Genomic DNA, 23385 nt, shown 5'->3' with positions numbered 1-23385 from the left:
CATAGGTGAGTGAGACTATTCTGTGTCTATCTGTCTTCTTCTGACTTATTTCACTCAGCATAATAGGTTCCATGTACATTCATGTATAGGAAAATGTCATGACTTCATCTCTCCTGACGGCTATATAATATTCTATTGTGTATATGTACCACAGCTTCTTTAGCCTTTATTTGTTGAAGGGCATCTTGGTTGTTTTCAGAATCTGGCTATTGTAAATAGCACTGCAATGAATATAGGTGAGAGGAAGGGATTTTTGTATTGTATTTTTGTGTTCCTAGGAGTGGTATAGCTGGATTGTATGGGAGCTCAATTTCCAGTTTTTTGGAGGAATCTCCTTATCGCTTTTCATAAAGGCATCTTTAAGGAAGAAACAGCACTCTCAAAACAAGTGGAAGCAGAGATAAACAGATGGGAATATATTAAGCTGAGTAGCTTCTGCACCTCAAAGGAAATAGTGCCCAGGATACAAGAGCCACCCACTGAGCTATCAGATAAAGGGCTAATATCCAAAATATACACAGCACAGACAGAACTTTACAGAAACCTGGAATTAATATTTCTCACATGCTCCCTGTCAGTCCTCAACACCATCTGAATTCTCTACCACAACACTTATTATACTGTGTATGTCATTGTCACCAAATGTAAGCAAGCTCTTTGAGTGTAAAAATGGTTCTTTTTGTCGTCTCCTCAAAACGCTTGTGGCATATAATAGGTGCTCAGAAATGGCTGGATTAAACATGTAAAATTAATTTTGTGTGATGGAGATTCTACTATTCTCTATGATAGTAATCAGTTTCTTTAAAATACTTTAACTAAGGGCCAAGAGATAGTACAGTGAGTAGGCTCTTGATTTGCACTAACTGAGTTTCAATCCTTAGCATCGCATATAGTTCTCCTGAGCACTGCCAGGAGAGATCCTGAGCACCACCATGTGTGGCACCAAAACAACAAAACCACATTAATTAAATAGAACAAATGATCTAATTAGCATTTATCTTAGTCTTCTAAAGTGGGTCTAGCCATTGGAATTCTTTACTGTGACCTAAATTTTAAATTCTGTGACCATGTATTACTGTATTTTGCTTTTGTTGCTAATCAACCATCTTTTTCCTTTTTCTCAATCCAGCTCCAACAGAGGCCCCATCACGCCCACATCTAGGTGAGTGTTTAAGATTTTAATATCACTAACTTAAATATTAAGATTTACTTGTTTTACTCCTTTGGCTGTATGTGCAGATGATAAAAAGATGATCTCTCTTATCTCTCTAATGGCTACTCATTCACTGGAATTAGGATTATTCACTAGAATGGGACTATGCTTAAGTATGGGGCAAACATGCTGCCCAGTCAGTTCTGTGAGTCCATTTATCCTTGTTATTCTGTTACATGTATTCTTTTCGGATAGTGGCCTGATATGGTGTTTCTACTAAAGTTACTAAAGCTACTTTCTATTATAAATAAAATCCAGATGTGGTGGGTGCTACTGTGAGTGTAGAGGAGCTGAGGCCATTTCAAATTTGAAATTTGTGCTCAAACTAGTATGATTTGTAAAGACATCCAGGGAATTGGTACTAATTTTGAAATAACTCTGCTTTATTTAATGAAAATTCCTGCCTCTGGTATTTCTAATATTTCCTTGATGGGAAAGGGCTAAAAGTACTAAAAGTACAGGTTGTGTCACCCAGATGCCTCGGTTTAATCTCGCCTTATTTACTATATGACACTGAGAATGTCAATTAACCTTCCTGTGCCTCAGTTTCCATTTTCTGTAAGGTACTTACTTCCTAGGGTTGTTACTAGTATAAATGAACTCATATTTGTGATACATACAGTCACTAATTTAATAGTACTTGGAAATAAATCTATGAACAAATGACCATTGAGAACCAGCCATGCCTTTGTAAAACATTCTTTAGAAAACAAAGTGCTGTTAAACTTACATTCCTCATTGTATTTTAAAAGCAACTTCCTACAGTGCACTATTTATTTAATATAATAGAAATGATCTAGCTCGCTCCAGATTTTTCAGATGTCTCTCTCTTTGTGGGACTTGTAGGCAGGTCAGTTATTTGTCTCTTGGGTTTTTCCTTTCAATTTGTATACCCAATTAATTTATTTTTCTCTTTGGAAAAATCGGCCTTGAGAAGCGCTGCTTTGATGTAATGCTACAGCTTGGGGCTCCTCTTTTTGGCTGATGAACGGCAGGGCTTAGAAACATGCCTTCTGGCACTTCATGCAGGCTGGTGACCCACAGTGGCCCTGCTGAGTCTCAGCCAGGTTGGGTATTTGAGGAGGCTCTACCCTGTAGGCATTTCAACCATTGCATCTAATCACTCAAAGGAATCATTAAGTCACACCCACACACAAATACATCACAGCCTTCTCTTCAGTGTAAATCTATATTCCTCTGTAATGGTGCCTAAGGCTTTAAATCTGAGAAGTCATTCCTCACTGTACATGCTGATTCACCAGCTTTCTGGACAGCAAAAAGTGGCAGCGTCACCAAAGAGAATTTGAAAGTATGTTTACTGATATTGGAAGGTGATTATAATTACTCAGTGAGTTCAGTAAATTTTATATTTCTGTGAGCCAGGGAATAAGGGATAGGTTTAAATTGACACCTTTAAAAGAATAACATGTGTGTGGATAGGGATTATAGTTTTAATCACAGGATTAAAACTTTTTCAAAATATTTGTTAGCTAGTTCAAACAAAACTATAAAGGACCAAAATATTATTATTTGTTGCTGTTTTTCTGAAGAATTAGTATCAAGAGAAATAAAATACCTTTCCAAGCACATCATGGCAATCATATGACAGATTTTTAGGCACTTAATTTATTATCACAGTTACCATAGGAATAATTATTATTTCTCAAAGCCTTAAAAATGGGCCCACCTCACTGGTGGTGGTAAAAGTGCAACAGATTTTGTCCATCAAGAACATAAGTGCTGTAATCATGCCATCTAAAAAAGAATAAAAATTAATGTTTTCTTTAATTAAAAATTTAAAAATGGATTCACTGTATATCAGACTATAAAATTTTTTCACTTGCATGCCCTCCTCTATATTCAGTAGAGATAATATATACTCTTTATTTTATTAAAAAGATCTGCTCTCAGCATGAGTTTTTTAGTGCTTCAAATTTTTTTCAGTTTTGGGATACACCTGACAGAGTGCACAGGGCTTACTCCTGCCCCTGTGCTCAGGGATCACTCCTTGAGGGGCTGAGGAAATCACATTTGGTGCTGGAGATTGAACTTCAGGTTGGCCGAGTGCAAGGCAAACACCCTAGTTGCTATAATATATCTCTGGCCCCTCTAGTACTTCTTTTTTTGTTTTTGTTTTTGCTTTTTGGGCCACACCCGGTAACACTCGAATTACTCCTGGATATGCACTCAGAAATCGCTCCTGGCTTGAGGGACCATATGGGACACTGGGGGATCTAACCTAGGTCTGTCCTAGGTTAGTGCTGGCAAGGCAGACGTCCTATAGCTTGCGCCACCACTCAGGCCCCTCCTAGTACTTTTAGTACTTTTAATATACATTAAAATGTATATTTATCTGCTGAGCTATAGGAGATGAAAATGGGCATTTACCTACTAAACTATAAGAAATGAAATGATGCAATTTACAGCTACATGAATGGAACTGGAAGATATCATGCTGAGTGAAGTTAGCTGGGAGGAGAGAGACAGATAGAGAATTATCTTTCTCATGTATAGGATATAAAAATCCATGACCAAAGTAATAGAATCTAAGAACTAGTTTATAGAACGGTGCTTACCAGGACTGTGAGACTTGGGGAGTAGCATGAGGAATGTTAGAAGAGTGGAAGTTGAGCAGGGCACTCAGAAACTCTGAGACAATACTGGTGGAAACAAGTGCTTCCAGTGGGGGGAAGTGATGTTGGACTATTGTATGTATAAGACTCTACCATTAAAAATTATAAATCATGTCTTGTATTTTATAAATCATACAGTATTATAAAATTATAAATCATAGTGGCTAAGATAATTTCTAACATGTATTTAATACTTTCTCAAGTATAATGACAATATACTTAAAACTATGGTGGACTTACTGGCATGCCTTCTCTAATATGATTTTATCAGGGAACTTCAATCATATAATTTTATCTTTCTTGCTTACAGGTAAAAACCTATTTGAAATATATTAAAGAAAAAAATTAATGAATATAGGGAAGGAGAGAAAATAGACCAAGACAAAGGAATAGTAAGAAACAGGAAAGGAAATCAGTAAAATTAGCAAATAGCCAAAAACATTCAATGTGTTCATATCTGTTCTATAAAGTGAGTTAGACATTGAATTTGTTCTGAACATTGGGGGCTGTGAAAAACTTGCCTGTCCTTATAGGTTAGTACTGGCCTTGACCTTACTGCCCACTAACAAGGGAGGTGGAGTTTCTTTTAGAGAACTATGTTGAAACAGCAGAGCCTTTACTCTTGTTTCTTAGTAGTTTAGGAGTGAAGAAACTATAATATTAAAATATTGGTGGTTTAAAATTTGGCTTTAATTTAAAATACTGTCATTCCTCATAAAAGCCAAACATAGTCTTTTTGTTTAATTATTTTGCCATCTAATTATTTTTATAAATGCTTTATTTTTCTCTTAGCTGAAATACACAGTGACAGTATTATCCTGCGAGATGATTTTGACTCCTACCACGAACAGGAATTGAACCCAAATATATGGTAAGTTACAGGCATGTACTTTCCTTGGTTTGCTCAATACAAAAATGAATGGAGGGAGGAAGGTAAAGAGAGTGAGATGGAGGGAGGGAGGGAGGGACGGACGGACGGAGGGAGGGAGGGAGGGAGGATAGAGAGTAGATAAATACTGAGGTGCGCCCTTAGAGTGGTTAAGTAAAATTAGTCTTTTGTACTAAAGTATCAGAGTAAATTGCTCAAGTCTAAAATTGGAGTTAATGTAGACTATATAATCTTAAAAAAAAAAATAACGTTCTTAAAGGGACTGAGTCTACATGATTCTTACAGTCGTGGTTTGGAGAGATTTTTTTTTTTCAGCTGTATAAATCTCTTGCATAGAAGACATTACGCATTGGGGCCCAAGTGCTAGTAAAAGGGGAGGATTCTTGCTTTGCATGCAACTGACCCTGGTTCCATCTATGGTACTGCATATAGTTCCTGTAGCCCCGAAACAGTTATTTCTCAGGGTAGAGCCAGAAGTAAACCTTAAGCACTGCCAGGTGTGAACACACAATAATAACAAAAAATTTAATGTGTTTAGTAATGACATTTGATCAAGATAGCAGATCATATTTTAAGTAACTTCTCAGTTATTCTTATTTATGCTCTAATACTCTTGTGAAGGCTGTTTATGGACAACTCCATAGGAATTTTGAAGGCAAAAAAATAATGAATTAAAATATTAAAATAAAAAAAAAATTAAAATTTTGTGTGGGCCCAGAGAGACAGTACAGTATGTAAGGAGCATGCCTTGCTATATGCTGTCCTGAACTAATTTCAGGTACAACATATAAGACCTGCAAAGAGTGCCCTGCCCTGCCTAAAACCACTTATAAATAGTATTTATGGGGCCACACCTGATGATGCTTAGGGTTCACTCCTGGCAGTGCAGGGGGGGGGGGGTGTCAAATGTGCTGCCAGGAATCAAACTAGATTTGAGTCACATGCCAAACAAGATTCTTCACCTCTGAACTATCTCTTCAGCCCAAAATCTGTTTTGAAAATGCTTTATAATCCAAGATAGAAATCTTTAAGTGTGGTAGATTTGCAAAAATAAATGGGGTTCTAAAGAAGGAGAAATGATGTTATGGAGAGTTTTTTGGGAAAAGTGAGAAGTAGAGAAAATACTGGTGCTATTGTACTGGATAGAGAATCTTGTTCCATCATTTCTGGGAAGAAATAAAAATGTATAAAATATACAAAAATTATCAGTTTACAGACACAGTAAAGCTCATAATTTAATTTTATTCAAAAATAATTTACTAATACTTCCCTATAAATGCATCCTAAGTATAAATTTCTTAAAATAAGTTTTAAAATTTTAGTAGAAAAGGTAAAAAAAAGCCACTTCCTTAGCACTGCTTTTACCCAGGAAAATTTCACTACTTCTGACTTTCAGGCTATATTTGTCTCTATTAATATAGTTGTTATTTGATGATTTGTTTCTTTCATGGCAAGTTTATTTCTGTCAAACTAATTCATATTCTTCATTGAGTTTTCTTGACAAATACAAAATGTGTCTGTTAGCTGGTTCCGATTCTATTGTTTTTTTTCAATCAATAAAATGTGATTGATTTTCTTTCACCCATTTTCATGACTGATCTGATGATACATGATTTTTTTTGGCCAGAGTTATGGATTTTGTGCTCCTTTTCCTTCAGCTATGATTTTTCTTACTTAAAAAAACAAGCCTTTCAAAAAGGCACATACTTTTACCTTTTATTTCATAAACTTGAGAGTTCTTTTATCTTTATGTTTAGATTAAAAAATGATTTTAGCCACTGTAAATCAGACTACTCTTTGTTTTGTTTTGTTTTGTTTTGTTTTGTTTTGTTTTGGGGCCACAACCAGTGATGCTTAGGGGTTACTTCTGGCTATGCACTCAGAAATTGCTCCTGGCCTGGGGGACCATAAGAAAACCAGGGATCGAAGCTAGATTCATCACCTGGACAGCTGCATGCAAGGCAAATGCCCTAGCACTGTGCTATTGCTCCAGCCCCAAAGTACTCTTAATGACAGGGTTTCATGCTTGCCGAATTCACAGTCCACACCAGCCAATAGTATCTACGTCCTTCCACTATTATCTATGGGTTCCCCATCAGTGCCCCGAATCACCATCTGCCATCACCCTGCCCCATCATATGCTTAGATCTGTATATCACTTCTCAAGTTCATTTGGGTCACCCCAGCACCTTTCCACGTCCTTTCTCCGGAGCTCCAGGGCTACCCCTCGGCCTCATGCTGGGGGGCGGGCAGCGAGGTGGGTCCTGCCAAGGAGTTTAAAGAGTAGCCCAGGCTCTCCCCATTCTCCACTCAGCCCTGGAGGGAGGGTTTGGGTGGGGCTGGTGACCTCCCAGGCTTCCAGCTCTTGAAGGATCTCTTTCCTTCCTGGATGCTGGCTTCAGGCAACTTTCCTTCTTACTCCTGAGTGCAGTTAGAGTAATAACTACACTAACAACTACCATGACAATGATATAAAGAGAAATTTAATGCCTGTCTCGAAGACAGACAGGGGGTGGGGGAGGAGGGAAATGGGGGACACTGATGTCTGAAAAGTTGCATTGGTGAAGGGAAATGTACATGGGGGGGGTTGGGGCCACACCCGGCAGTGCTCAGGGGTTACTCCTGGCTGTCTGCTCAGAAATAGCTCCTGGCAGGCATGGGGGACCATATGGGATACAGGGATTCGAACCAACCACCTTAGGTCCTGGATCTGCTGCTTGTAAGGCAAACACCGCTGTGCTATCTTTCCGGGCCCGGAAATGTGCATTTTATGGCTGAAATCCAATTACTAAAATATTTGTAACCCTGTTGCTTAAATAAAAAAAAAATCACAAAAATAAAAGAGCGTGCTCACTTCGGCAACACATATACTAAAATTAGAACGATACAGAGAAGATAGATGAGCATGGCCTCTGCGCAAGGATGACACGCAAATTCGTGAAACGTTCCATAGTTTTCTTTAAAAAATAAAATATAATAAATAAATAGCATTGTCTATTGGACTGAAGGGAATGAGTGGCACTAAGGATACACACCTCAGTGCGGGAGGTATCTGGGGGTAATATTGGGGATAATCTAAGGACCATCTGAGTAATGACACGTTTAATTATTCTCAGTACTGCTAAATTTATTCAGCTCTTAAGATAAATAAATAATCACAGTAAAATCAAATATCCTAGTAAAATATCTTCTATAAAATGACAAATTTCATTAATGTTTTTTACTCAACTTAGGTCTCTCTTAAGATATGTATGGCACATGGCTTTTCTGCCTTGTGCATTACCTTCTATTTTCTTTACTCCAAAGAATTAGAAACCACTGATCAATGTGGAACTGTGGGGGAAAAAAAGAGTCCTTGTTGCCATTGCCAAAACCCCCAACAGAACAGAGAGAAGCATAGTGATTGGGGGTGCATTTTCAGCCCTAGGTGAAATTCCCATGATTAAGTAATAGGTTGCAATAAAAAGAGGGCAAACGCACTTTTCTGAGTGTGTTATTCCATAGCTGCCTATGAGCATCAGATGATGTATTTGATCTTTAATTTTTAAGCACAAGCAAAAGGAAAAATGAAGAAACAAAAGCCGTGTCTTTGCAATATTGGAGTACATCCATTTAAACATTAGATAACTCATTACTTATTTGGTTTCATTAGATTCATCTAATGAAATCAACAGTTTTTCATTCCATTTCATTTAATTCTTGATGTCCAACTTGTCTCGTATATAAATTACTGTGCATAAAAACAAAGAATATGAAATAACATTATTATTTATGAATGAATGAAACAGTAAAACCAGTATTCTATATGCCTGTGAGTTGTTGAAATAAAACTGAGAAACTTAAAAGCAATCAAACCAGGGCTAGATTTAAACAGCAGAGAGGAGGGCACTTGCCTTGTACACAGCCAACCCAAGTTGTGTCCCGAGCATACTATATGATCACCCTAAACCTGCCAAAAAATCCCTTTTGGGGGTGTGACCCTCCAAAAAAAAAAACAAAATAAAAACCACATCAGACAAATATTAATTTTAATGTCAAAATACTTGGCTTACATGCTATATTTGATTTTAAATTTAATAAAAGTACTTGAAAAAGTACAATCATACAAAAAATAAGAATAATTAGTCTTTCCTTTATAACTAGGAAAGGCTAGTTTCCCTTTCTCCAGAAATAGCAGCCATTTAAATTTATAGTAGTTCTCCTAGAAAACTGTTTATGCTTAACAAGTGTTAAGCCAGTGTAGTTCAAAACTTAAAGTTTCTGTCTACAAATGTGTATCAGAGAAATAACATTTTCTTTAATGTATCATAACCTAATGCAGAGAAATAACATTTTCTTTAATGTATCATAACCTAATGTAAGTTCCTTTATTGTTCCTCTTCTGCTGAAACTTAATTTCTGTGAACTAACTTTCCTTCACTCAGTTTTCTATTCTTCAGTAATTGACTGGATAATTTTTATCCTCACACTAACATGCCTTCAAGGCAATGAATCTATCATGAACCCCCTTTTTAAAAATTAATTCTTGGGTCACACCTGGCAGTGCTCAGGACTCCCAGCAAGGGACTGAGGAATTGAACCTGGATCAGCTTCATGCAAGGCAAGCACCTAACCCCCAACCTGCAATAGTATCATTTTGGCCTCACTGAGCTCCTCTTTAAGATATAGAAACTGTTCTGATCCTGGACCTGGTGCATGGACATCTTTATTATGATGTTCTTCTTTCTGAAGCTCTGCTCAAAAAGTGGTCCATTAGTTTCTCCACTATCACATTCCCATCTTCTGGAGAGATAAGAAAACAATAAAAACTCCTTCATGTAGGTGGCAGGAGGTGGCGCTAGAGGTAAGGCCTTGCAAGCGCTAGCTAAGGAAAGATCTCGACCTTGGTCCGATCCCCCGGCGTCCCATATGGTCCCCCCAAGCCTGGGGCAATCTCTGAGCGCTTAGCCAGGAGTAACCCCTGAGCATCAAATGGGTGTGGCCCGAAAAACCAAAAAAACAAACAAAGAAACTCCTTCATGGGGCTGGAGTGACAGTTTAGGTTTGATGTGGGTGACGTTTCTTCACTCAACTTGACCATATGGTGCACCACACTCAGATGTACTTCTGGTCCCACAATGAAACATATTTAAAACATTTTTAAAAATCTTTATTTAAGCTCCATGATTACAAGCATGATTGAGTTGAGTTTCAGTCATAAACAGAACACCCACCTTCATTAGTGCAACATTACCACCACCAATAATACCCTTCCTTCTCCTCCACCCCTGCCTGTATTCAAGACAGGCATTCTCCTTCTCTCATTCTTTAGCATATTTAAAAGTTTAATATATCATTGAGCTTAATTCAGATTATAAATGAATGGAAGAACTAATTTATAAAATGGGTGCAATGTTTTGTAATGCTAATAATAGAAGGAATCAGTAGTGTTTTAATCATATAGAAACAACAATTAAAAAAAGAGAAGAAAAGCTTCATATTTCTAAATTTAAAAGAAATTTAAGGACCTAATAAAATGCCATATGTTATTAACATTTTATTTGTACATCAACTACTCTTTAATGATTCTTTTGTGTATATTAAACTATTTTAAATGATATAAACATAATAATATTTTATATAAATGTAGAGAAATTTTTTAATTGAGTCCATCCCCAGCATTGCAGGTGGGATGGGTTTAGCAAACGGCCCTTCGTACAACATTTTGTGGCCCTGCCCTAGAGGAATCTTTTTTTGTTTAGTTTTGTTTTAGTTGTTTGGGTCACACACCCTAATGTTCAAGGCTTACTACTGACTTTGCACTCAAGGATCACCCCGACTTTGCCTTCTGCGCCCCCCAGGTAAATTGAGTTTGAGATCCCTGGTTTAGAGAATGTAGAGCCCACTCTCGGAGGTGCTCAGTTGTCACCAGATTTAAACCAGGTGTAGTTTATGTGATCACGTAGTGCCAGCCATGTAACTAGACCTTTCATATGCTAGGCATACCTTCTGCCACTATAGCTGTCTTTCTGATATAGCAACCTTAGTTTTTTTTACTGTTGTTGTAGTTGAAAAAATATATTTATATACCACAACACCATAACAATCAAAAGAGAAGGAAATGGGATAATGAAAATAGAGGAAATAGATATAATGTCTAAAAATTGGTTGCTCTTTTAGTATCTATCAAGATATATTTGTTCATTCATCATCATGTATAAATAATGATATACTATATAGCATAATATTGTTCACGATAAAAAGAAATGAGTTGTATTTAGTTAAGCTAACATAGTTGAATCTCTAGAAATATTGAAAGGAAGTAGATTAAATAGGTTATAATTTATTACTTTGCTTATAGGATATATAATTGTTATATAATAAAAATTATCTGAAGTTCTAGAAATTAGATCAGTGGCTGTTTCAGAGTTGGGGTAGGTATCTGGGAAAGGAAAGAATCTTATAGGAACAAAATATGTTCTGTTCATGAGGATATGGGCTACATAAGTGTAATGTTATTTTGCAGCATAGTGGGTAGAGCACTTGCTTTATATTCTGCCAACCGGTGTTCAATCTTTGACACCACATGTGGTCTTCTAAGCTTTACCACGGGTTATCCTTGATCACAGAGCCAGGAGTAAGCCTAAGCACAGCCAGATATGCCCCCTCCATCAAAAATAAATATCCACACACACACAAAAAAAACAACATAGAATCGTCACATCTGTGTATTTTTTATTGTGTAAATTTACTTCAAAATATATTGACAGGGGCCGGGCGGTGGCGCTGGAGGTAAGGTGCCTGCCTTGCCTGCGCTAGCCTAGGACGGACCGTGGTTCGATCCCCCGGCGTCCCATATGGTCCCCCAAGAAGCCAGGAGCAACTTCTGAGCGCATAGCCAGGAGTAACCCCTGAGCGGCACCGGGTGTGGCCCAAAAACCAAAAAAAAAAAAAAAAAAACAAAAAAAAAAAAAACAAAATATATTGACAACTCTTTGTTTGTTTTTGACCCACAACTTAGTGGTATTCAGGCTTTATTTCTGGCTCTGCACTTAGGAATAACTCTAATGCGCTCAGAAAAACATAAGGAGTTGTTGCAGACCAAACGCAGGTTGGGTGCATGGCAGGCAAGCACCCTGCTCGCTGTAATTTCTGGACCCCTTGGCAATTTTTTAAATGAGGAAAAAAGAGAAATGGGAGCTATTTCCAACTCATCACTTTGAGAAAGAGTTTACAAAGAGATGAAGAACTATAGAGTAAATGGATTTTTTAAATAACAATTGAATTTTTCTTAAGAAGTGTCTTTATCCTTCAGCTAATTACAAAGTCAAAGAGGAATCTTTGTTTTGCTTAACAGATTATCTCTTTAATATGTGTTTTCTGTAGTTCACAGAAGACATCCAGAGATATATTACTTGTCTCTGATGTTCTTGTGGGAAATGTGGATCTGTTAGAAAATAGATGATAAATGGCAACTACATGACAACAGATGTTCCCCTCCAGCACAAGTAGTAATAGCAGAAAGCTTCTATTCAGTAGAGATCAGGAAAGAACAGAAGTTACTCCTCAGAAGAAGTGTCTTAGGTGAGTAAGTAATGATGCCAACAGGGATAAGAGACACCAAGAAGATACAAATGAAATTGTCTCAAGTCTTAGAGTACATAGAGACTGTCAGTTGGTGTAAACATACAAAAAACACCAGTGTACAGTTAATATTGCAGAAATTATGATTAACATTCTACAATATTGAGTAAAATAAATAGCATATTCCATGTTTATATGTAAAATTTATGTACACCACAAAGGAAGCAGAGACCACACACTGATATATTTGGTACCATATTTTCCGACGTACAAGATGACTTTTGAAACAAAAAAAGTCAACCAAATCAGGGGTCATCTTATACTCTGAGTATATCCCAAAAAATGTTTCAATATGCCACTAAACAAAAATTGCCTGAATATTGCCACTAAACGAATTTTCCAACTCGATCCCGCACCAATCACTGCAAGGCTGCTCGGACTACCTCTCTAATTCAGCCAATCCAAGCAGGCTTTTTATGCATGCAAATTAGACAATGTTCTGGACCCGAATCTACACTGTCAAAAGCCTGCTCAGATTGGCCAGAGTCAGAGAGGAAGTCTATTACAGTATAACCTTTGAACCTTTGCTTGTTGTGATTGGTTCACTGTGGTACATGAGCACAGGAACACATGCAGCACATGCAGCACAGGAATGTTCTGTCTGATACAGCCAATATAGGCCTAAACCTATGTTTTAACTGCAAAACTAGGGGGTCGTCTTATATGCCCGGTCATCTTATATTCTGACAAATATGGTAGTTTCTTGAAAATACTAAATTATTATAGTACTTAGTCTGAGATAAAGCAAAACAATTGGTGATTTAACTTATTAAAAGTTCATTTTCTTTATAATACTGGCAAAAGAATTGAACAAAACTTATTGAAAGTCTGAGATTTTAGGAGGGGGCAAGGTCATCTAGCTGGAGCTTTATTTAGTAGTTAGTTATTAGCTATGTAGTCCATAAAAAATTTCAAATAAGCAGTAAAACCACTTGTAGGCCACTGGTAACTTGGAGTCCTCTCCCTGCCCCTATCCCATCCATCTGATAAATAACTTGCCAAAAATACTGAGAGGATTCTATATATTAGCTAAGTGTGAGTGCCACGATATCAATAACATTTCATTGAGTTTGGACTGATGAACCATGTCACTGGGAAAGAAGCTGGCTAAAGGAGTATTAATTTTGTTTAATGTCCTTCATTGTGTTAGACAAAAACTAGCCAACGACACCAAGGCTTCTCTTCCCCACTGAAGGTTTCTAATGATAACTTAGAAGATATTTGGGGCCATAAAGGTACTGGGTTAGGCTCTTTTATATATGACTAACCTAGGTTTGATACCAGGTCCTCCATATGGTTCCCTGAGCCTATCACTAGTGACATCTGAGCACAGACAGGAATAAGCCCTGAGCACAGCTGGCAATGTGCCACATATTCCCACATCCCCAAAAGTAACAAACCAAAAATATCTAGAAGACCCCATACCTAATAGGCCTGGTCTGGGGAATATGTGATATAAGCTTTATACTTTTCTTGAGAATAAGTGACTAGGTAAGATTGTGAATACATTAAAAATATAAGGTATAATGAATATTTGCTCTCATGAATGCCTTTGTCAGAGTCTCTAAAACACCAATGTATTTCTGAGTGTGGAATTATAAATTGGTTTTTTAGCATATGTGCTGTTGAAGCAAGCACTAAATTGTTTTATTTTTTAGATCTAATAACCTAATGGGTTGATCTTTTTACATCTTTTTCAACTTTCTATTATATTTTCACTTCCTTCCTCTTGACTTCTTCACCTTTGTCTATTATTCCCTACTTGTTCTTTCTGCTCATTGGTTAATAACTCTTCTCTTATTACAAAATGTCCCTCCAATTTTTTCTTTTTTCTTCTTCCTGTTTTCTTGGGTCGATGTAATTGTCCTGGGGGAAAGCTTCATCTACAGCAGAAAGGTTAGCAAGAAGTAGTACACTAATAAAGTATGGTAAGAATCTATAAGCTTATAGTTTCCTTCTACAGTCTCTGTTTTGGTGACAGAAACAAGGTCTCACTCAAAAGAATTAAATGTCAAGCACATTTGAAGCTACTGAGAAAGTATTTCTTCAAACAGCATGTAGTGGAATTCACCATAGTGGGAGGTCAGAATATTATGTGCAATAGTAGGATTTTAGAGGGGTTATTTTTAACTCAAATAATATTTGTCATTGTGCCTGTTAATAAAGAAGAGATCAATTTTTAAACTCCCTAGTGAACCCAGAAGAGTTCTCTGATGTTCCTCAGTGAGAAGTAATGAGAAAGAGGAGCTATATATGGAGTATGTCATTTTCACATTTAGAGCATGTGTTAGTTCCTTTTTAAAAAGAGGTCTGACTTAGTTGAAGGTGATATTATTCTCTCTCTTAGAGACTGAAATTTCCTTGCCTATTTTCCTTAAAATATTCCACATTTACAGAATAATAGAATCTTAGGGATTTTTTAATTTATTTTGTTTAATGCTGATCTCCTGTAAGCAAATGGGCTTACTTTATTTATTATACAGTATTGTCTCTTTATAATAAGATGGAAACAAAAGTGAAGTGTTCTGGTTGGTGAAGTTTTATTTGGAAAGTAAAATGGTCTCTGATGTCTTTAGAAGAAGGTAACTGACTATCCAACTACACCATCACCTCCAGGACCATTGATTCTGGGGGGTTCTCAACTCCTCTGACCCAGCCTTCCTTACAACCTCACATTTAAAGTCTCATAAACATTTACAGTTTTACCTGGGAAAAGAGCAATATTATCCTTGGGTCAGGAATACCAAAAGTTTTCATTTCCTTTTTCAACTTTAAAATAATTTTCTTAAGAATAAGAGATTAAAAATACAATCAAAAAGGTGTGTGTGTGTCAGTTGTTTGCATAGGCACAGCAAAATATGGGAGAAATAGAAAGGAAAAACCTATGGCCTAAAACTAGGAGACCTTGCCCATGAAGTATCCTGGCATAAGACCAGCAATGCCAAAAAAACCAAAAAACCCTGCCCTGAGAGCAGGTTGTTGCTGTTATCGAGTCATTAAGATGTCATAAGAGCCCTCTTTGGAGTAAGTTGATGCCAGGGTAGCAGTAAGGTCTTCCCTGGTAGAAGTTCACTTCCTGATGATAGTGTAGAAAACCGTGGTTGTTTCCATAGTTGGTATCAAAGGTTCAGGAGTGAATGGTCAATGTCCGATCTTCTGAAACCTAAGCCAAGTTACTATGACATGTGTTCAGGGTGTAAGCTCCAATTCCAGTATAAAATTTATGTGTTCCTATTTCTATTAGATAAGAACTTGTCTGCACACGTAAGATTTTCCCATTTTAATGTTACTATGCAAAAGGGAACAATGCCACAAGGTATTACTGGTGCATATGGGGGCAGAATTAACAAGCCCAACAATCCCCATAACCTGTTTCTAACATGAACTCTAAACAACAGCGAGACTTATCTACTAGAATTCTCTACTAAATAGATTATTTTTAAAAATGGGGGAAATTGCATCTATACAAGAAGATATTCAATAAGGGTTATACCTATTAAGGAAATTCATCTAAACACAGTTTGTGGCCCTCTGTACAACATTTTGTGGCTCTGCCCTAGAGGAATCTTTTATTTTTATTTTTATTTTTTATAGTAATTTTTATTGTGACCAAAGAGTGAATAACAAATCTTTCACACTAAAATTTAAGGTACATAGTGACAATGAATCAGGGCCATTTCCATTACCAGGGTTGTCTTTCCTCCACCCCTTTTCCCAGCATGTGTCCCATATCTCCCATTTATCCCCCGGAGTGCTAGTGTAACTGTTCCCCTCTGTGTATAGCTTGTTGTAGATAGGGTATCGATTCTATTGTTGACTTTAAGTTTGATGTTTAAGTTGGATCATTTTTTAATTCCACTCTCAATATTCATATGGCTGTTTGGTACTGGTACTGTTCATTTTTATTTTACTCCTCAATTTAGAAGTCAAAGAGAAAAAAAGAATAAGAAAAAATAACAAAAAAAAGAAAACCCAAGTTTAAGTTTATACAAAAAATAAAAGAAAAGCACCCAGCAGCAAAAAAGAAAGAAAAAAGGAAGAAAAAAGAGAAAAAGTAAAAAAGAAAAAGAAGAAATAAAAAAGGAGTGCTGGTGTGGCAAGGTTTTGTGCCCCCCTCCACCTTTTTTGCACAGGCACAGTAAGTATAGGGGAAATAAGAAAGGGAATTCCCTTGGCCTAAGAGTTTAAGGGTTTTTCTGCCCTTGAAGCATACTGTCATGGGAACAGCTACTGGCTCTGTACATACTCATTACCACACCCCAAGGTCTTTTTTGTGGTGCCAGGAGACTTTCCGCTCAGTTGTGGATGATTAAATCAGGCCTCTGTAGCTAGAGATCTTGGTATTTGCACAGGTCATAGAACAAGGTCTAGGATAGAGTCTTTATGGTTCTAGAAGTTCTGTTCCATCATTGTTGTTGTAATCAGTCTTCTGTAATATGTGGTCTTTGTTTTTGCTCAGATCCTAGCTGAAGCCTAGGATGAGAAATCTTTTTTTGTTTTGTTTTGTTTTATTTTGTTTTAGTGTTTGGGTCACACCCCCAATGTTCAAGGCTTACTACTGACTTTGCACTCAAAGATCACCCCAACTTTGCCTCCTGCGGCCCCCAGATAAATTGAGTTTGAGACCCCTGAAAGAAATACTCACAGGAGATATACATTCCCCCTTTAAGTCTTTTGAAATAGTCTGGGGGAGGGGGTAAAAATTGTAGCACAGCTTCAGCCTGTGATTTGGTCTTGTAAAGTCTAAATAATGGCTCCCAGCCGTAACATATCAGAAAATGTCCTCAAGCGAGGACTTCTCAGAAACTGAATCTATAGCAAGCAAAGGTCCACAATGAAAGGAGGTGGAGGAAAAGAGGTGCCAAGAGCAAAACAGTAGCAGAGGAGTATCAGTTTCTTCTCCCTTGAGAATCTACCTTTTCACTTTGGGAGCTGGTTGGTAGATGGCTGAGGTTTGGGGGAATGTTCTGTTTCGTGAAGAGTTAAGAACTGAGGGTAGGAAGGGTTAACCTTTTTATTGTATTTTTTAAATCTCTTATCTTTAAAAATAGAGCTTACTAAATCTTCTGCTATTGTATTAATGACTATTGGTGATACAATAATTTTCACAAATATACTTGCTACTGAAATTTTTCTTCTTTTTTCTTTTCTTCCATTTTAATTTTTAGTTTTTCCTTCTATTTTCTATTTTTAAATAACTTTGCTTTCTGTCTCTTGAAACAAATGTATTATGATTAGTTATGTCAACTATGTGATGCATTTTCTTAAATTAAAAAAAATAATTTTCCTCCTCAGAGAAAGGCTTTTCAGAATAAAGTATTTTGAAATTTGATTCAAAAAATGCTGGTGAATAGGTAATTTTGGCCCATAGAATACCAGATTATTGATTCCAGAGCTTAATCTCAGTTTCTAACTTCTGTAGAGGCAATAAATTATGAATAGTTAATAGGATGTCCTCAGTCTTGGGGACAAATGAATGGCATATACCTCAAATGAGAATTTGATGAGAACTGATTGTCAGTGGGTTTCCAGGTGATTAACTTGTTTCAGCAGAGTGCCTGACTAAAGGCTGAATGATTTCACTTTAATCTAAAAATGAAGAATGAGTCATATAATTAGATTGCTTTTGAGAAAATAGTATTTCAGTTATTTTTTTATTTTTGTTATCAGGATGATGTCACAATCAGCCATTCATAAATCTCTAGTTGTACAAATGACCAACTTTCTCATTAATCCTCCTCCTCTTTCCTGTATCCTGTGTGAGTCACTGCTTTACGTGGGACCTTAGACTCTAGAGACACTTCTTTTGAGTTTTCTCTGTGTCCACTAACTGCATTTGGAGACATACTTTCCAGTCTAATCTTTTAAAAATCAGAATTAAAAGCGTAATTGTATCTTCCAAAGTCTATTCTTGTTTCTCATCAATACTGCATTTTGAACTGTTTCAAATACAAAGAGAAGCTCAAGCTTATATTGAATACTCATATATTTACCAAATAGATTATATAAAATTAATATTGTGACTTGTTTGCCCCATCAAAAATTTGTCCAAAATGATATGTCTTAATGTGGGTACATTTTAAAATCAATTGCAGTTATCAGAATACTTTACAATGTCATTTTATAAATAAAAATTTGGGGATGAGTTTTGAGAAATTAAAATTGTCCTCAAAAAGAAGCAAGTAATACCTGAGTTGCCACAAATCCTACATTTCATCATTGTTAGATGATCCACCTAACCCTACTGTGCCCTCCAAAAAGTAATTCAAGAAGACTGGAGATAGTGCAAGTTGTACAGCATATACCTAATCTGTCTGACACCCTAAATTTGATCCCCAAAAGCTCATGGTCCCCAAGAATCACTGGATTTGTGACTCTGAAGCCCCTATAATACTGCCAAGTATGATAATATTAAGCTGGAAAATATGTCCCTATAAAAAAAAAGATAATACAGATCTATAGAATCCTGGTGCCCTTTCCACACTGTTACTTTTAGCTATTCCAGATATCCATCATTCACAATTAAAAGGTACATTCACTGAGCAGAACTGTACACCACACATAATTCCTTATTTCAGACAAGAAGCATCCACTTAAATAATTGAAAAACAAAAATAGAGAACTGACATCAAAATAATAAGTTTGAAACATCCACAGATATTATGATAGGGAAGGAAAAAAATCTGGTTTAAAGCATTTCCTTTTGGGAGGCTGGAAAACTATTACAGGGATTAAGGCAATTGTCTTGCATGCAGCTGACCCAGGGTCAACATATAGTATCACATATGGTCCCATAGCACTGCTGAGTATGGCTAAAAGAGAAAGGAAAACAAAACCCTATTTGTGTTGGTCACTAAATACTGTTCTTTAAATTTGTTGATTCTTTGCATTTTTGTTTTTGTTAGTGGAAAAATTAGTGTGATTAAATATATATGATGAATAATCTAAGAAGGAATATAACCAAACCAAAGGAACAGTGAGTTTCTTTATTTACTACAGACCAGAAACTTTTATTCTTAAGATTTTTTTTCAAGGAAGACCAGGACTTTTTTTATGTACATTTCAATAGTAAAGAAAAATCATTTTATCTTATAAATGAAAAAGAATTTAAAAGAAAATCCATTGTAAACTTTGGCAGAAGAAACAAGGATACAAAGTCTTTGAGTTACACATATTTTCTTAAGATTGGTATTCTTTTTCTCTTTCTGGCTGCATTTTGGTGAAATGGAAGGGAATATGAATAAGTATGTTTGTTTGATTGTTTTTTGGGTCACACCCAGAAATGCTCAGGGGTTACTCCTGGCTCTGTGCCCAAAAGTTACTCCCTGCAGGCTTGGGGGACCACATGGGATGCAGAGATCAAACTCGTCAGCTTACTTGCGAGGCAAACACCTTAACCACTGTACTATTGCTCTTGTCCCAAAATCTGAATAAGTAAAGGATTTAAATTCTAATTCTGTTTCATCAGTTGTAAAATGAGAGGATGAGGATGGAGTGAAAGTTCCCTCTAACTTGAACATGCTATATTATGAACTCGATTAATAGATAACCTTCATATGTAACCTATGTAGATTCAGCGATAGCTTAATGAATTCAGGCTTTGCATGGTTTCTGAGGATACCAGGCATTTTCCTTAAATATATCTTTTTATTCATATTACTTACTCATGACAGAATATATTTTGAGCTGGGCAATTTTTATGTACCATGGTATGTTAGATTCTAATTTTCTGTCTTTCATGTTTGTAAATAAGGGAGAAAAGCTTTCTTAGATTAGAGAAATAGTCAGTATTTCTTTTTACTACTAGCCAGAAAAGTGTACTCATTTCTAATCCCTAGCCTGGGAGGTCACATTCCTTTTCTAAATTGAAAAACAAAAGTCTGTTTAACTGGGATTATTTAAAATTTCCTTCTTCCCACAAACCTCTAAAGACTGTGTTATCTAACTTCACAAAGCCCATCATTTACTTGAGAGAAAGAGAAAATGGAATAAATTCAATTGGGAGGGTACAGTTTAAATGTCAGGAACAAATGGCATCGTTTTTCCCCCCTCAAAGCCTAAAGAGAATTGGACAGCTCTTTATCCTGCTTATTGAACCCAGTTCTTAGAAACTTGTAGAATTTTCATCAAGGAAGAGTAGGACTTCAGAAAGTCAGTGATCTTAAGAGAGAACACCCACTGAGGTAAAGTATGTAACTTGACTCAGACAAATTAAATTGTTAAAGACACTCTGAGAAAAGAGAGGAGGCTAGATAAAATTGGAGGAGCACTGAGGTATTGTTTTAAAGTACTGGTTAAACCAGGAATTATTTTCTGGAAATTTGGCTGAATGTTTATTTACAGCTATAGATTTTTTTCAATCTATTTTCTCTGGTTAGCATGGCCCACTAATTTCTTCTGAGAGCCATGACCACTAGTTAACCTTTTTCTATTATGATAATGGCAGTCATGCAGTTGACATTGTTAACGATAATGAAAATTGAGTAGTAGTAGAGTGAATAGGGCACTTGCCTTGTACATGACCAACTTAGGTTTGATCGTAGGAATCACCAAGAGTCATACCTGAGGGTAGTCCCAGGGATAAGTTCTGAGCACCACCAGCTTTGGTGTTGGCTCCAAAACAAAAGGAAAAAAAAAGTATTAAGAGAGTTATTTATAGTAAAAAAAAAAAAAGTGCACTATTAAAAAAATGTCCTTGATGGGAACTTTAAATGAACTGCTGATGTTCATAAAACAAAGTAAGCATGAACTTGAATGATAAACACCAGTGTGTATGTTATTTGACCTTTCCAGAAACCAAAACAACATGATTGTTCCCCAAGTTCAATTCTTAGACCCCTTTAATTCTCACTCTCTATATCCTTTCCTCTCCCCTGACACCCGATAATATTCATTCCTGTGATTCAAACATATCCTCAACTGATATATCAGTTTTCTCTGAAGCTTACATATATAAACTCATATATAACATACTATATTGAATATAACTATTATATATTGAACAGCACCTTGAAACTATAAATAGTACATATGACTGTATATAAGCTATATATATGTCTAATGGCTATAATTTTGAACAGAATGGCATATATTGAGCAGCATTATGTATAAGTAAATATATATGTAAATTATATAGCTACATATTTATAATTTATCTATACTTTAGAAGCTTTAGATATAACTATAGTTTTATATAGCTCTATATAAGCAGTTATTGCTAATTCATCAGCACTTGTCAGCAAACTAGTGTTCAGTCACTTTTAAAACCCTGTAATTTGCTGGAATTTTGTTGTGCACTAACTATATTGAACATCTGTCATATTTGGCTATTGAACAATTAAAATGTGGCAAGACTGAGTTAAGAGGTACTGTGAAAGTGAAATATGCCCACACTTTGTAAACAGTATAAAAATGTAAGCGGTAGCACAGCGGTAGGGTGCTTGTCTTGCACACAGCTGACCCAGGAGAAACCACAGTTCCATCCCTGATGTCCTGTTGGTCCCCTAAGCCAGGAGCTATTTCTGAGCGCATAGCCAGGAGTAACCCTTGAGTGATCATCGGGTGTGGTCCAAAAACAAAACAAAACAAAAAAATCTCATTAATAATTTTATATTAATTTATATAAAAAGTAGATAAAATGTCATTAAATTAATTTGCCCTTTTAATTTAGGTCACCAATAGAAAGTTGAAAATGAAATGATTCATATTATGTTTTTGTTGTATAATGAGGCTCTAAGTATGCCAGCTTTTCTCTATCTCCTCCTTATTTCAATGCTTTCTTATAACCTTCTTATTACATTAAAAGCCTTTTCTTATCTATCTCCAATATTAACTAGAGTAATGTTTCTAAAAGTTGGATTTGTCTCATAATTTAGAAATAGAAAAACAGAAGCTTGAATTCTAGTTTAGAAATTAAAAACTGTGTAATCTTGGACAATCACTTAATGCCTCTAAATTAAAAGTGGAACATTCTCTAAATGAGGATCAAAATAAAGGAAAATATATATATTATTTGAATTAAAGTATTGTTTGTAGAGCTCCTAGAACAGTAGCTCTAACTTTGTCAATGGTTTTAAATATACTGATTCGGAGAGAGCATTTTACTTACATTCCATAATATCTGTTTTCTCATTTACCTCTTACACTCTTTCCTTTTTCACCCTTGCCTAAATAGTTCCCATTTCTTGATCATTCAGGATCAGTTTCTTAGAGTTCTTTTCCTTGTTTTCTCAATCTAAATTTAGAGTAATTCTTATAGTAGGAATGTCATAATTGCTATCTTCTAATAGTAATATCATGGGAATTAAAATTAGTAAACTGAATCCAAATTGCAACACTTCCCAACAGTGTGATCTTGAAACTACTTCTCCAGAACTCAATATTCATATGAGTACAATAAGGACTCTGATAATTACTTAAAAAGAAATTGAGGGGTCAGAGAGATAGTACAGGGCTTAAAGTACTTACCTTACCCTACTAACCCTGGTTTGAATATCTGGTACCATCTGTAGTCCCCTGATCATCAGTAGAGGTTATTCTTGAACATCAATTCAGTAATACACTGGAGTACTTCTATGTATAACTCCAAAATATCAGTGGCAACAAAAGAAATGGAAATATTTGAATGAGGTTTAGGTTATCTGCAATATGTAACTATGATTGTGTTAGCACCCTATGTAAGTTCTGGGGAATTTTTGGACCTGGTGATAGGGGTGGTGGTGGTTGTCTGAATTGAATTCAGGACTTCATACATGGGAGTTCTGTGCTTTCTCTCCAATTAAGCTGTAGCCCAGGTCACCAGTTTCCTCTATTGTTACTGTGTATTTGTTTCTCTCTACTTTTTTATCTGGAATTCAAAAGCCTGGAAGAAAATTACAGTTTTATTTGTCTTTATCACTAAAAGTTACTAGAATAGTAAATCCTCAACACAAATGTGTTATATACAAGAGTTAATGAGTGAAGGACGTATGAATATAGAACATTCTTGGCAGCTAAGTGTGAGTTAGATTTGATCACCCAAAGGGATG

General features: G+C 36.1%; 1 protein-coding gene and 1 non-coding gene across 2 annotated transcripts in view; both read left to right on the top strand.

The window, feature by feature from the left end:
• Positions 1 to 23385, top strand: part of RELN (reelin) — a 548597-nt gene that overhangs the window by 228460 nt on the left and 296752 nt on the right. The window contains exons 5-6 of the mRNA XM_049783824.1: positions 1130 to 1162; positions 4639 to 4717. Coding sequence (XP_049639781.1) covers positions 1130 to 1162; positions 4639 to 4717 — 112 coding nt within the window. The remainder of the gene's footprint in view (positions 1 to 1129; positions 1163 to 4638; positions 4718 to 23385) is intronic.
• Positions 7582 to 7692, top strand: LOC126027365 (U6 spliceosomal RNA). The gene has a single exon (XR_007502252.1). It is a non-coding gene; the product is annotated as a U6 spliceosomal RNA (small nuclear RNA).

Source organism: Suncus etruscus, chromosome 1 (genome assembly GCF_024139225.1).
Source record: "Suncus etruscus isolate mSunEtr1 chromosome 1, mSunEtr1.pri.cur, whole genome shotgun sequence".
NCBI classification, from domain to species: domain Eukaryota; kingdom Metazoa; phylum Chordata; class Mammalia; order Eulipotyphla; family Soricidae; genus Suncus; species Suncus etruscus.
The sequence above is the reverse complement of the archived record's forward strand: the minus strand, read 5'-3'. Positions and strand labels throughout refer to the sequence as shown.